The 14,429-nt window shown below is 42.0% G+C and overlaps 1 protein-coding gene across 1 annotated transcript in view; it reads left to right on the forward strand.

Annotated features, from left to right (window-relative positions):
* ect2l (epithelial cell transforming 2 like) overlaps window positions 1–14,429 on the forward strand; it is a 63,116-nt gene that overhangs the window by 29,941 nt on the left and 18,746 nt on the right. The window contains exons 5-8 of the mRNA XM_072450337.1: window positions 4,327–4,522; window positions 7,695–7,773; window positions 7,848–8,013; window positions 8,441–8,569. Coding sequence (XP_072306438.1) covers window positions 4,327–4,522; window positions 7,695–7,773; window positions 7,848–8,013; window positions 8,441–8,569 — 570 coding nt within the window. The remainder of the gene's footprint in view (window positions 1–4,326; window positions 4,523–7,694; window positions 7,774–7,847; window positions 8,014–8,440; window positions 8,570–14,429) is intronic.

A 14,429-nucleotide genomic window follows, 5' to 3' on the forward strand; every position in this document is an offset into this window, starting at 1 on the left:
TCTCCATTTTAAACAGCTATAAAAGCATATAAAAACATACATTTATATATGTGGCAAGACAAGTGTTTTAGTATTGTTTTGATGAAATTATTAGAGCCAGATTGGATTAAATTAAAAACCAACAACGCCACTGGAGATTAATCCAGAAAAATAATTAAAATAAAAGGACACACAGGAACAAGTTACATAATTTATTTTAGGTTCGCAGAGGTTTAACTGGTTGGTTCACGGTCTTTTGTCATCTCAATTCACATTACATCAAGTACATAGGTTCACATGCTAATAGTTCCAAATAGAAAATAGAAAACAGTGATAAAAGGACCAGTGCCATTGGATCTCCACAGCCTGAAAAGAGGCGTTTAGAAATTAGGCTAATTTTAAGTTGGCTAGACCTCAAGGATGAGACGTACCAAAGACGCATCCCGTAAGGCCCCCCACGACGAGCCATTATGTTCCTGCCCACCCCGCCCGGTACCAGCTACACCGAAGACTCCAGCTGGAGACATGACAACCTTGCAGCCGGCGTCAGCCGGACCACACTGGAAATGACGTGCAATAGAGGGTGGCGCGTGGAGCCCTGCATCGCAACGGCACTAAAATGCAAATAACTGCTAATTTAAAGTATTACTAATCCATAGATAGATCAGACATTGTAAAATACATTTACCTGGCCCTTACGAGACAACCCACACAACCTGACGACAGCCGCAGCAACAGGAAGGCGGAAGTGGCAGACAAGGAACGCAGGAGATACCACAGAGATTTTATAGTAGACATGTGCGCCGGCATGATGGGCACACTGCTACATATATTTTTGTATTTTCAAAACTCAGATCTTTTTATCTACTTCTACTCTACTCATGCATGTGTAGACTTTGTGTGATTCATATTTTTACTTTATAAGGCAATTTCTTTCACAAACCTTCAAAAACCTACTAAAAAAATAAAAAGTGGCAAACTAAATTCATTAGAGCCTTGTTTATGTTGATAATTAATGCAATGACTATGCATTACTATGTTTTGAATGGGAGAAGTTTGTGTGAAATGTCACACTTGTCACCTTTTTTTAAACAGCCATAAAATCCACATAGATTAATATTTTTTTCTATAAATTGTTAAAAAAAATAAAGTGTGAAGTAGAAAACTTGAGCTGAATTTCATAGAGCCTATTATACGTCAATAATTCATTATGGAAAAATATTTGGTGAATTACTGCGTTTTGAAGGGGAGAGATTTAATGTATAAAAACACTGCATATCTCCATTGATTTCTATTTCAAATGCATTTTTTGACTAAAACATTATAATAAGAAAGATTCCAATAGAAATGTGAACAAATATGGTTCGATTGGGTTTGTCGGAACATGAAGATTGTCTGTGAGTCCAGCACAGACACTAATCACATTTCTATTGGAATCCATCTTATTATAATGTTTTTATAAGGTCAACTGAGATACAGTTTATTTTTACACAAACCTCTCTCATTCAAAACACAGTAATACACCAAATATTTTGCTTTTTTAATTTTGAAAAAAATGTAATTTTTGAACTTTTTATTGGGGTGTGTCAATATGATATATATTTTTTACAATGTAAAAAATATACATCATATTGATGAAGCACATGTATGTGTATTAATCTATGTGGATTTTATGGCTATTTAAATGTTGGATTTCAGAACTATGTATTTGGGCCTCAGGACTTCTGCCATGGACCAACAGCTATCTCAGGAGCATCCTCCTTGCAGCGAAAAAAAAGGCCGGCACGACGATCAAGGACTGGACTAACATTATAATGGACATACATAAAATGGAAACAAAAAAACATTTGGACTCAAATTGAAAATGGATACCTTTTACAGAGAGTGGGAAAAATGGGCCGTTTTATTTTTAGGGTTCTCTAGGCCATGATTTTATTTTTTTCATGTATTTGTTGTATGTCTGCTGCTCTCTCTCAGGTCATGTTTCTTTTTCTCTGTGTTTCTTTTTCTCTGTTCTTTAATTTAAAAAAAATTAAATATATTAAAAAAAATAAAAAAAAAACTAAACTTTTCGACTCTCATCCAAGAGTCGAGAATGAGAGTTGAAACGTTTTCAGTTCAGATGACTACAACTGAATCTTTTTCTACAATGGAAAAACTCCTGGACGAATGAGGATTACACCCACTTGTTTCTAAAAATTTTGGTGAGGGGCTGACCAGCTCTCTCCCCATCATCCCGACCCAAAACGGGACTCTGCCACCTCCTTGCTGACGTTGCAGCCTTGTTGGGACATGGTGGCCATCCACCAACGATCCACCACTCCATCCATCTGGACCATCCAGGGTTGCATGGCACTCATAAGTCTACAAGACTGTTTGAAAATGAGTCTGCTTGTATTTTTGGGCCCACTGGAGCAGTTTCTGCTTGTGAGCATTGGTTAAGGGTGGCAGAAGTTTTATGTATAACTGCATGCCTCTGGAGGATCCTAAACCGTGATGTTTGGACTCCAAAGGCATCACCAGCTTCAAATACCTGTTGGCTGCTTTCTAATGGCATTTTAGCAGCTGGTCTCTTAATCCGATGTATTTGTCCGGCAGAAACCTCCTTCATTGTGCCTTTATCTGCATGAATCCGTGTGTGCTCTGAATTGACTACAACTCTCTTAATATTAAGCTTACGTTTTCAGGAAATATCTAAGTTTCAACTATTTCACGTGTTTCAGAAATCCTTTTTCTTTCCCATATCGCTTGAAAATTATGGTCCGCTAAATAATATAGAAAATCTTTCTTAAGTAGTTTTTCCTTCAATTAGACCTACCTGGTAAACTAATTGGCTAAGGTGTCTGAGATTGATTTTGCTGACCCAAAGAGCCCTGAGTCACAATACTTCCATGAGTTTCACTGGGAAACAAACAAAAATGACCTTTATGAGATTTAAACACAATTTGCATTATAATTTGGAAGGTGGTGCACATCTCTAAACTTACTGTCTTTGAAAAGAACCAACGTTTTTGAATATGTAGGGTAATTATACACGTTCCTTGCTCACACATTTGTTCCAAGATGTAATGTATATTCTCTGGGAATAGCTTGTTCAGCAAAACATTAACATCTACTCAGTCTCATTCTCTGAAGGGGAGTACACGATTCATTGACCGACAATCATAATTCTATAAAATCAATACAAAGGCTCTATAAACCAGGATGATTTTGTGTGGTTTAATAAACAAAGATATAAAATCAATTAATTGACACGTTCGGTTACACAGGCTGTGCCTGGGCTCAACTTAGTTAAAAGAAATGCTGGTATTAAGAATTAGGTTTTGGGGAATAATTCAAGGGAACCTGTCTTTAAATGCCACTCTAAATATCAGCCACTCTCAGGTCTCACATGTCCAAGGAAGGTGTGGAGCGAGGCCTTCCACGTCTCTGCGTCCTCAGAGTTCTTTGCGTCCTTGGAGCTGTCCGGGCGCTGATGCTTGAGCAGGTTTAGCATTCGAAGCGTTTGATGAGTCCAGGGTTCGTTGAATTGTGCATTTTTTGATGAAGATGTTCGGGTTGTTTGGTGAAAGCCGAGTTAGGAAGACAATGCAGCCTCCCTGGTGGGGGAGGGGCCCCTGCGGGGGTCCCCGACCCGGTGTGTCGTCCTGGCAGGTCACGTGCCGTCGGGAAGAATAGAGGGAGCAGAGCTGAGTCTGCTCTTTTATTGACCTGGGAGGAGTGGCCTAGTGGGAGTGGCTTTAACTCTTGGCCAAACTTATTCTCAGTTTGGGCAAATTTTAACTCAAACCAACAAAAATGACATGTGACCATAATAAAATACACAACATTGTCAACGAACACACATCAATAGCAGGTAATGAGAAAGTACATTAAGTACGACATGAACACACTTCAAACCAGTTCTTGTGGCAAACGAAACTAAAACATGATTTAGTCACAAGTTTAGATCACACAGTCAGCATCAAGTTGGTTTAGATGTGAAATATAGTCATTAAGAAACGTAGTCCTGAGGAATGTCTCTTATCAGATTCAGGGGGAGGGGCTCCGGTGAAGACAGTGTCCTCTCCGTGGGGGGTCATTCCTTTACACCCAACACTATGCTTTGATTTCTGCAACAGTGTGTTGAGCTGTGAAAAGGTATTGTCTTTCAATCGTCTTTTTGGGACATATGGGTATATACAGCTACATACAAAATGGTGTGTGTATTTAATCATGTAACATCACTATATTAGCCATTATATCGCTGCAAATAGCAAAATGTCTGCAGTTCTCTTGACAGTAGGGGTTATTTCCATATCTGTTAAACATGAAAATATATGATCTGTACTCTATGTATGTGTACAGGAGAAGTGCTGAGCAACAGAACGTGGGAAAGCAGAAGTCAAATCCTCTACAGTGGATGTGTCCAGTCCAGAATGTGCCTGCCCTCACAGAGCTTTGGCTCCATGAGCAACTCTGTCCTGCGTCCCAGTCTGGAGGAGGAACGAAGGAACAGGACCGGGACCAGCCTGGAGAGGAACAATGCTTACTGTTCACTCAGGTCTTAAGAATATTATACAACTCATGACAACATCATTAAGTGACTGCATAATACATTACACAGTCAATATTAGTTCCCCCGCGGTCACAAGGGGGGCGAGGGCCTTTATGCGGCTTTAATAATAATAATAATAATAATTATTATTATTATAGAAACACTGTTGGACCATTTCAAAGGTTGCATTTGCTGTTGTTGTTGGTATTCCTCTGTTTTTTCGTAAAGCAATGATCATGGCAACTGTCCAGTATTGTAGCATATGCAGTGTTTTTGTCATTCAATGATCATGGTAGTATTAATTTAGGTGTTTTTAGTTTTTTCAGAATGACTAAGTTAAATGTTTCCCTATTAGGACTATTTGTAGAGTTTGCAGACAAACTCTGCAATCTAAACTAATAAGTACTCAGGAAATGTTCACCCCCCTCCCTCCGTACACACCTACCACTTCATACGTACTGTTTTTGAAGAATTAATATGCAAAGTAGCAAATGCACAGCCATGTTTCCATAAAATAAATAAATCTGTGGATTTTAGCTATCTGATCCGAATGCTGATCTATAGAGATATCTCTACTGTGACGTAGTTTTAGAATCAATAATTACACTTTCAATGAAGAAAGTGCACAATAATAGAATCAGAATCAGAAAGGGTTTTTTGCCTTGTCTTTTGACTTGTCTTGGTGATTCGGTGCAACATAAAAACAATGACAATTTAAATCTGCTATGGGATAAAATTAACAATAAGCTATAAGATAAAAAGTACGAATGAAAATAAAAAAACTAGGCTTAATATGTACACACATTCACAGTTGAAATTACATATGTAGTGCAGGAAGTGAAAAGTGCAGTGAGTGATTAAATTATGTTTAAAGTGACAATGTTGTGGGAAAGTGACAATGCAATATGACAATGTAGAGGGAATGAAACTGTTCTTATGGCCTAAAATAGCTAGGCCTGGGTGGGCTCGAACCTCCAACCTCTGGATTATCAGCTGAGCACAGTAGCCGATTGCACCACAGAGACATCCCTCATAATCTAATTTTACTTGATAGATTAATAAAGAAATAAAATCTTAATAAATATATTAGACTAACCAAATACAACGAAAATGAAAAAAATAAATCTTAATAAATAGATTAGACTAACCAAATACCAGGAAAATATATAACTACTTTATTTATTTACATTGACAATCAGTATGACAAAATACACATTAGTGTTTATTAGCTTATAACAACAAGAACAGAGTGTAAAACCCTATGGTATACAATATGTAGTTGATGATTAATAATCATTGACTGAGGTTCAGGAGGTGGACCACGCCTCAACCTCCTACTCTTCCTCCAGCAACCACACTTCCACTCTATAACTACACCTTTAATTACTTAGAAGCCCTATTTACACAGACCTATCCCAGCATCTCTTGTTGTCTCTATTCACTCGACAGAGAGACAATCAGTCGGCGAGCGCGTTAGTTTGAACAAGGATCATGAGATGTTTTCAATTAGACTCTCTATTAGATTAGACCTGTTCCCAGTCTGAAATTTCAGTCGGTAGTATCCTCCCGTGGTCAAGTACCAGAGGAATCACCGACGCAGGTTCCCTCTCCGCCGCATACGCAACATGCATGATCACGTAGCCTCCGAACACCATCACCTCCTCTGCATGCGCCTCCTCCATGGACCTCTTCCTCCGTCGTCGGGCAACCAGAAAGCTCTCTCAATCATCTCACATTCCTTCTGTCACCCTCTGCTCTTTCTCCTCAACCCTTACAGGTCTTCACAGCCATTGTCTACCTCTGTCCAGCCCTCCGTAATCATTTCAAGAGGCACAGACGTATGTCTTATCTTTTATCAAGGCACATCACTGTAACTCGACAATCTCAATCATTCTTCCTCCACCTGCCAATACAATAGCTTTGGCGATTGGGTTTTCTGTTTTTTCAGACATCTCTCAGCCTGCACCTCAATCCATCATGCATCAATTGACGCTTCAAAGACCGCTCAGTGCACTCCAGCCTTCCAATTCATTTCAGCTGCCATACGCACTAGAGACAGTCCTGAAGTGCTTAGTTTTCTCTACCAGGCATTTATCATCCTACAAGGCAAGCCCTTCTTGATTGCAGATTGCTTCTGTCTACTTGACTAGTCAGAAGGCAATACTCATAAACTCATTCGACAATACCTCTTTAGTAGATTAGTAAGGGATATTGTATTATGCCTTACCTCGTAGTTCTCTAGACTCTTAGTCTCCACTCCTATCAATCACCCAAATTACTTATACCAAGTCACCATAATCGGCCAAATCCTACTCACGATTCGCTGTTCCAAAATCTGGCGCTCAGCTCCAAACAAACGTCCCATTCCTCTTCTTTGATCTTAAGCAACCATCTTAAATCCGACTACCTGCTGATCTTTCATCCCACTCATTCTCAATCGGCTCTCCGTTAAGTTTGCTTATCCATCGCTCATAGTGACTTCATTACTATATGCAGTTGGTCAACAACTATCTCCATGTAAGTAATCCGCTCTCCTCAATTTTTCTCTCTATTCCTGGGCAAGGCGACTCCACCATGTAATCCACACTATTTTAAGATTACTCATCCGAACCTTATCCCCATCACTTTCCTGCCTTATTAATACCTATGCACTTTCATAGGCTACCCACGAATGCATTGTCTTTCATGCCACCTATTTGACTTGAGACTGTATTACCGCACTGCCAACTCAACGCACTCACCTGCTCTCCGTATTTTCCAAATTAATCGTCTAAACTCTATCAAAACTATATTCAACTGCACCGGTATTAATCCTCTTCTTCAGTCCTAGACTATTCAGCATCTCTTCTCTCGTGCCACTCAGTTAACATTTTAATTTTAAGCGAGGCTATTACGTTGAGATCCAGATCCTCTTTGCTCATTTTAAATACTCTTTGGGGTCTGGGCTGATTACCAGAGACAGATTTCCCATCCTGAGTCTCTACCCAGCAAAATCTAATCGATCCATCATCAATCCATCATCGATCCATCATCGATCCATCATCGATCCATCATCGATCCATCATCGATCTATCAGCGATCCATCATCAATCTTTCATCACTATTTTCAATAAACATTGTCTCATATTCCATTGTTGTGCCGTGGTCCTTGCTAGTGAATTGATTTATCTTGTTCCAGGTCTGCAGCCTACGGCGTGACCTCTTCTAAGTCTCAAACTCTTCTTTTGCTCATCTCTGACACACTGCCAGCTTATGAGGTGATTCTGAGGACATGTACAGTAATGGAAAACTTGCGTTGACTCTAAATGCTTACTTCTCATTTCTCCTCCAGATGGTGTTGAGTGGTGTGAAGGCGGGCGTGGTCACCGTCCTCTATGACCACCGGCACAGCCTTTGCGCTCTCATAGCCCAGATAGAGAAGGCTTTGTCTGGGCAGAGAGTCCTGAGGCTGGGGGTGTTATCTCCAGGGGGAACGGAAGCAGTGCATCTGCTTCAAAGTCAGTCTGAACCAGAATTATATGAATACAGTGTTATTGGCGCAGCTAAAATCAAAGCAAGAATTGACTAAACAGAGATAAATAATACTGGTAATGTTAAAGTGGACAATGAATGTGGCAATTATAACAATTAATTAAATTTGCTGCGTAAGTCTTTTACAGTGGAGGGTCCGAAACCTTCTTGTCTATTTTGGGATGTTATTGTTTTCACTGTAAGTTTAGCACTAAATACTCATGACAATAAAAATGCCTTTTGTAGCAAATACAAGATTATTTTAGTTTAATGCCATATTGTGGAACATTCCGGGTAAAGTAATACAGGTGAACCCTCCACCTGAAAATTATTAATTTTACTTTAATTTAATTTGTCAAGGAGGTGCTGATATATGATATAATGATTTTAATGTATATTGATTTGTATCCTCAGGAAGTGAGTTGTCAGAACAGACTCTTTTGGCCCCTGAGCACAGAGACTTCTGGGAGAAAATGTGTTCGTGGGTCACCCAAACTGAACGAGGAAGAGGCATTGACATCTTCTGCCCTTTGGGCGCTTCAGGTGGCTATTAAAACCTGTTACCACCCACCTGCGCGCCGGCGCGCATTTTCCATACCTCAAATATTCTCTTACATCATCACTTTTATTTCCGTGGTCAATACCAGCAAGCCATACATCATTTTAAAGCTTTTTCTCTCAACAAAACGAATATGTCATTGAATAATATGCCCCAAGAAGCAATTGCCAATAGTTTGTGAGAAAGTCTCAACTTTTACAAATGCATGTCCTACCTGTTTGCTGTTTATGATGGACGAAACTGCTTTAATTCTGTACATCCTTGTGCTCAGTCTGTCTGTAAGAAACCATTGAACAACAATATTTTTCCTGAAGTTATCCGATTTCGAGATATTGTCAAGTAAACAAAGTTTTCTTCTTTGACGATGGTCAGGATTAAGGCTCGTCCGGCGCATTTCTCCGTCCATAACAAATTACCTGTTTGACTTATAAGATGTTATTTGGCATCGATCTCTTCCTCAAACTGTTACCTACAGAATGAGAACATCTACGGCCTCCGGAAGAAAAAATGCGCCGGTTCCGACTCGCGAAGCTAACTTGTTTTTAGCCACATAGCTAACGTCAGTAGTGACTTAGCGGACTTTGATTGACATATTATTCAATAAAAATAGCTTTCGAATGGGGGGCGGGACTTAGAACTTATTCACACGGAATAGTACCTGTTCTCGTGCGTAACGGCTGTAATGAGGAGGAGAGGAGGGGACTAGATTTTACGAATCACGTTTTCAGATTTTATTAGCCTTTTGGACGCGGCTTTTGTTACAAAATATACAAAATAAAATACAAAAATAAAATAGAAATATTATAATTTTTATTTATTTTTTCACCTTTATATGGGCAATTCATGGGTAAACTCATATTTACACATTTTCACATACATTGTTTTTAGCAGTTATAATGGGTATTAGTGGCCTACAAAACATCAAAATGTATGTTTTATGATCATAGAGGTGCTAAAATTGTAATAAAGCAGCGAATATACTTTTTGATACATAGAGGTCAAAAGCACCAAAATGCCTGTTCCTAGAGATCTGTAACTTTACTCAGTTGTTGTTAACAAGATATACAGCATGTACAGTGAACAGCATATGTACACAATGAAGTATGTCATGCTCAGGACCATTACAAATTGACAATATTCAGGCGAGACTAAAAAAAGGATGTTCTGTTTATGTTTGGGCTTCTGTAGTGTGAGTTCTGAAGCCCTGACAGTGTTCATGTTCACATCTGCGGCCTAAGCTTTCTAATGGTGCATCACACTTGCATGTGGGCTGTAAGATCATCTTTTAATAAGCAATGCCATTTGGGTATGTCCAACCATTGTGCACAGGGCGAAAATAGGTGGGTGGTAACAGGTTAAAAAGTATATTAGTATTTTTACCTTCCTTTTTAGGACAGAAAATGTTGATTTTGCCAGTTAAAAGGCAAATTTTACTTTCTGACTTGCTCCAGCTCACTATTTGTTCATAATAGCTAAAAAAATTGTGCCATTCATTATTCAACTCCAAAGACATGTTTGATGTCCTTATGGGTGTCAGTAGCTATAGGGTGCTTGTCTTTTGATCCAAAGGTTGGCGATTTGAATCCTGCTCTCGACCCTGTCTTATAAAGAACTTGGAGGACACATATTATGTAAAATTGACATTTTCTCTCCTTCAACCATGGTCTTACTATGTAGAAAAAAAATCTGATTCAAGCCACTCTGAGGGAACCCTAATTTGTGGCAGCGATTGGAATCTTCACGTTCAGCCTACATTAGATGTGTTGAACTCAAGAGGCATTGGAGGAACAATAAATAAGAGTATAGGATTGATTGACATAAGGAGCGAAATTAATCCTAGGGCACGCCAGTATAGAGAGCATTCATGTGACGTCACACGGCCGCCCCCCACGCTCCCCCAGGCTCCTCCAGGCTCTTGGCCGTCATCAGTGCGTGTCTCCCCATACAAGCCCATTCTATACCGGAGTTTTTCTGCTTCGATTTACGACGAAACACGGCTCAAAGAGGCCCAAAACGTCATTAATGATATCGCACTCTTTACTATTATCACAATGGTGAAGGTTTATGTGGCAGTTGAGTGCAGCAACCGGGAAGATAAACGGAGAGAAGTTCTATCCGATACCGAGAAACCCGGAAATAAGAGCGATCTATATATTCTATATATATATATATATATATATATATATATATATATATATATATATATATATATATATATATATATATATATATATATATATGGCTCAAAGTAGACTCTTTGTTATCATCCATCACCCAAGCTGAAGTCACTGAGGTTGTTCGCAAACTCCTCGGTGGCAGGGCTCCGAGGGTGGATGAGATCCGCCCTGAGTACCTAAAGTATCTGGATGTTGTAGGACTGTCTTGGTTGACACGTCTCTGCAACATCGCGTGGCGTTCGGGGACCGTGCCTCTGGACTGGTAGACCGGGGTGGTGGTCCCTCTGTTCAAGAAGGGGGACCGGAGGGTGTGTTCCAACTACAGAGGGATCACACTCCTCAGCCTCCCAGGTAAGGTCTATTCCAAGGTACTGGAGAGGAGAATCCGACCGATAGTCGAACCTCGGATTCAGGAGGAGCAGAGTGGTTTTCGTCCCGGTCGTGGAACACTGGACCAGCTCTATACCCTCCATCGGGTGCTCGAGGGTTCATGGGAGTTTGCCCAACCAGTCCACATGTGCTTTGTGGATCTGGAGAAGGCTTTCGACCGTGTCCCTCGGGGTGTCCTTTGGGGGGTGCTTCGGGAGTACGGGGCTGTCCGGTCCCTGTATGACCGGAGCAGGAGCTGTGTTTGCATTGCCGGCAGTAAGTCAGACCTGTTCCCAGTGCATGTTGGACTCCGCCAGGGCTGCCCTTTGTCACCGGTTCTGTTCATAATTTTTATGGACAGAATTTCTAGGCGCAGTCAGGGGTCGGAGGGTGTCCGGTTTAGGGACCACAGGATCTCATCTCTGCTGTTTGCAGACGATGTTGTCCTGATGGCTCCATCAAACCCGGACCTGCAACATGCACTGGGACGGTTTGCAGCCGAGTGTGAAGCGGCTGGGATGAGAATCAGCACCTCCAAATCCGAGGCCATGGTTCTCGACCGGAAAAAGGTGGCTTGCCCTCTCCAGGTGGGTGGGGTGTCCTTGCCCCAAGTGGAGGAGTTCAAGTATCTCGGGGTCTTGTTCACGAGTGAGGGAAGGATGGAGCGTGAGATCGACAGGCGGATCGGTGCAGCGGCTGCAGTGATGCAGTCGCTGCATCGGACTCTTGTGGTGAAGAGGGAGCTGAGCCAAAAGGCAAAGCTCTCGATTTACCGGTCGGTCTACGTTCCTACCCTCACCTCTGGTCATGAGCTTTGGGTAGTGACCGAAAGAACAAGATCGCGGATACAAGCGGTCGAAATGAGTTTCCTCCGCCGTGTGGCTGGGCGCTCCCTTAGAGATAAGGTGAGGAGCTCGGCCACACGGGGGGAGCTCGGAGTAGAGCCGCTGCTCCTCCACGTCGAGAGGAGCCAGCTGAGGTGGCTCGGGCATCTGTTCCGGATGCCTCCTGGGCGCCTCCCTCGGGAGGTGTTTCAGACATGTCCCACCGGGAAGAGGCCCCGGGGAAGACCCAGGACACGCTGGAGAGACTATGTCTCTCGGCTGGCCTGGGAACGCCTCGGGATCCCCCCGGAGGAGTTAGAGGAAGTGTCTGGGGAGTAGGAAGTCTGGGAGTCCCTGCTCAGACTGCTGCCCCCGCGACCCGGCCCCGGATAAAGCGGCAGAAGATGGATGGATGGATGGATAGACTCTTTGTTAATCTGAAGTTTTATCAGTTGTCACTCACTCGCGCGGTGGGAGCGGCGCATGGCGGAGCTGACAGCTGTTCAGCCTGGTGGAGGTGCGCTGAACCCCGGGCATGCAGACTTACGCACCGCTGTCTGCGCTGGAGCTCCGGATATATAAGTCTATCTGTTCTGCGCACGCTGTAGAATTAACATCAGTTTAGTAGACACTTTGTTGATCTGAAGTTTTATCGGTTGTCAGTCACTCGCGCGCGGACGGAGCGGCTCGCGGCAGAGCTGACAGCTGTTCAGCCCGGTGTAGGTGACCCGGGTATGCAGCCTCACGCACCGCCTGCCTGCGCTGGAGCTCCGGAGAATAAATGCAGTATAATCAAGATCAGTTTTATTCAGGCGTAGAGCCTTTGATCAAAATTGGGACTTGTGAACCATGGGACCAGTGGGCTTGGAGATATCTGGAAGAGTCGGTGATTTAGGCATAAAATATGGATCTGAGTTGATTGATCACAGCTTTTCTAAATATTGACCTCTGTGTAGCTCATCCATATAGTTTGTGGACTCTGAAAGCTCTGGGGGCTCCATAATGTACGTTTGAGATCACTTTCCACGCTCTATCAGTGCAAAGGAACGCAACAAGTGACGGCCAAGGGGCGGCAACGTATGACAAGGGGGCGGCAACGTATGCGTATCACGTGGTTTTGTGACGTCGGTGAATGCTCTCTATACCCATTTATCAAATCCTCATTCAGTCTATCCCTGAAATGACTACTTTTTTATTTTCAATGAAGACAGATCTAAAACCACTGAAGCGGATATAGGCACAATAGACCTAAGTGATCATGCTCCTATCTACATTTCTGTAGAATTGGAGGAAAGACAAATAAACACACTGTGGCAGTTCAATGCCAAAATGCTTACGGACCTTTTGTTTAAGGAAAAAAATGTCCAACAACATGAAGACTTATCTGGAGGACGATATCAGACGATAAAGATTATCTAAATTTGTCTGTTATATCAGAAGAACTAAATAACTAGAAAATCTGCAATGGCTGAAGCCATTGCTGGAGTGTCTGCGTCTCTCCCTCGCCCCCATCTCCCCCTCCCCCTCCCTCCCTCCCTCTCTCTCATCCCTCCCTCTCTCTCACTCCCTCCCTCTCTCTCTCTCTCTCTCTCTCTCACTCTCTCCCTCTCTCTCCACTCCCTCCCTCTCTCTCCCTCCCTCCCTCTCCCTCCCTACAATCTTACCTGTTGTTCACAGAGATCCAAAACTACTAAAGAATAAAGCGTAAAGAATAAAGTCTACCTCTCTCCCCCTCTCCCTCTCTCCCTCTCTCTCTCTCTCTCTCTTGCTCGACTGGCTCCGTCACAAAATTCTAAAGAACAAAGCCTAAAGAATAAAGTCTAAAGAATTCCGCAGACACTCAGCGCCCAAATTCATTTAAATGGGGAAAACTAATACTTTTGAAATTCGACAATTCTGCAAAAAGTACAAGTTGTTTAAATAACAAAAGTAATAGCACACATCTACTACTGCGAAAGTGATCGTAATGAGGTATAACATGTTGAAATCGGTTGAAGCGTTAAGGAGTTGAAACTGGCTAAATGGAGTACTAATACTTTTGCAAATTCTTGCAAATTCTGTAAAAAGTGCAAGTTGTTCAAATGTCAAATATGTCGGTGTAATCCCTCATTTGTCCAGGCGTGTTCCATAGTAGAAAAAGCTTCAGTTGTAGTCATCTGGACTCTGAAGAGGAAAGAGTTGTTTGTTTCAACAGAAACTTACCCTCTTGGTATCTACCAAGCCTATTCAACCCTTTAATGGGCTCTTAGTCCCTTTGTCTTTGTGAGACCCTGGCTCACCCACCCTGAGTACCTGATTAGCATCTAAATGTCCTGGTCCTGGTCCTCTAACTCTCCAGGGGTTCAGGATCCCATTGTAGACTACAGGAAGTTTGAACCTTAGACCTCCGTTTCTGTTTAAAGAAGGTTTTTCTTTTTTTTAAACAAAAATAGCTTCCTTAACTCCTCTTTCAAACCATCTTTTCTCCCTGCTTT

Source organism: Eucyclogobius newberryi, unplaced genomic scaffold, assembly GCF_026437365.1.
Source record: "Eucyclogobius newberryi isolate DKJ021-1_F unplaced genomic scaffold, fEucNew1.0.hap1 SCAF_1, whole genome shotgun sequence".
Lineage (NCBI taxonomy): Eukaryota > Metazoa > Chordata > Actinopteri > Gobiiformes > Gobiidae > Eucyclogobius > Eucyclogobius newberryi.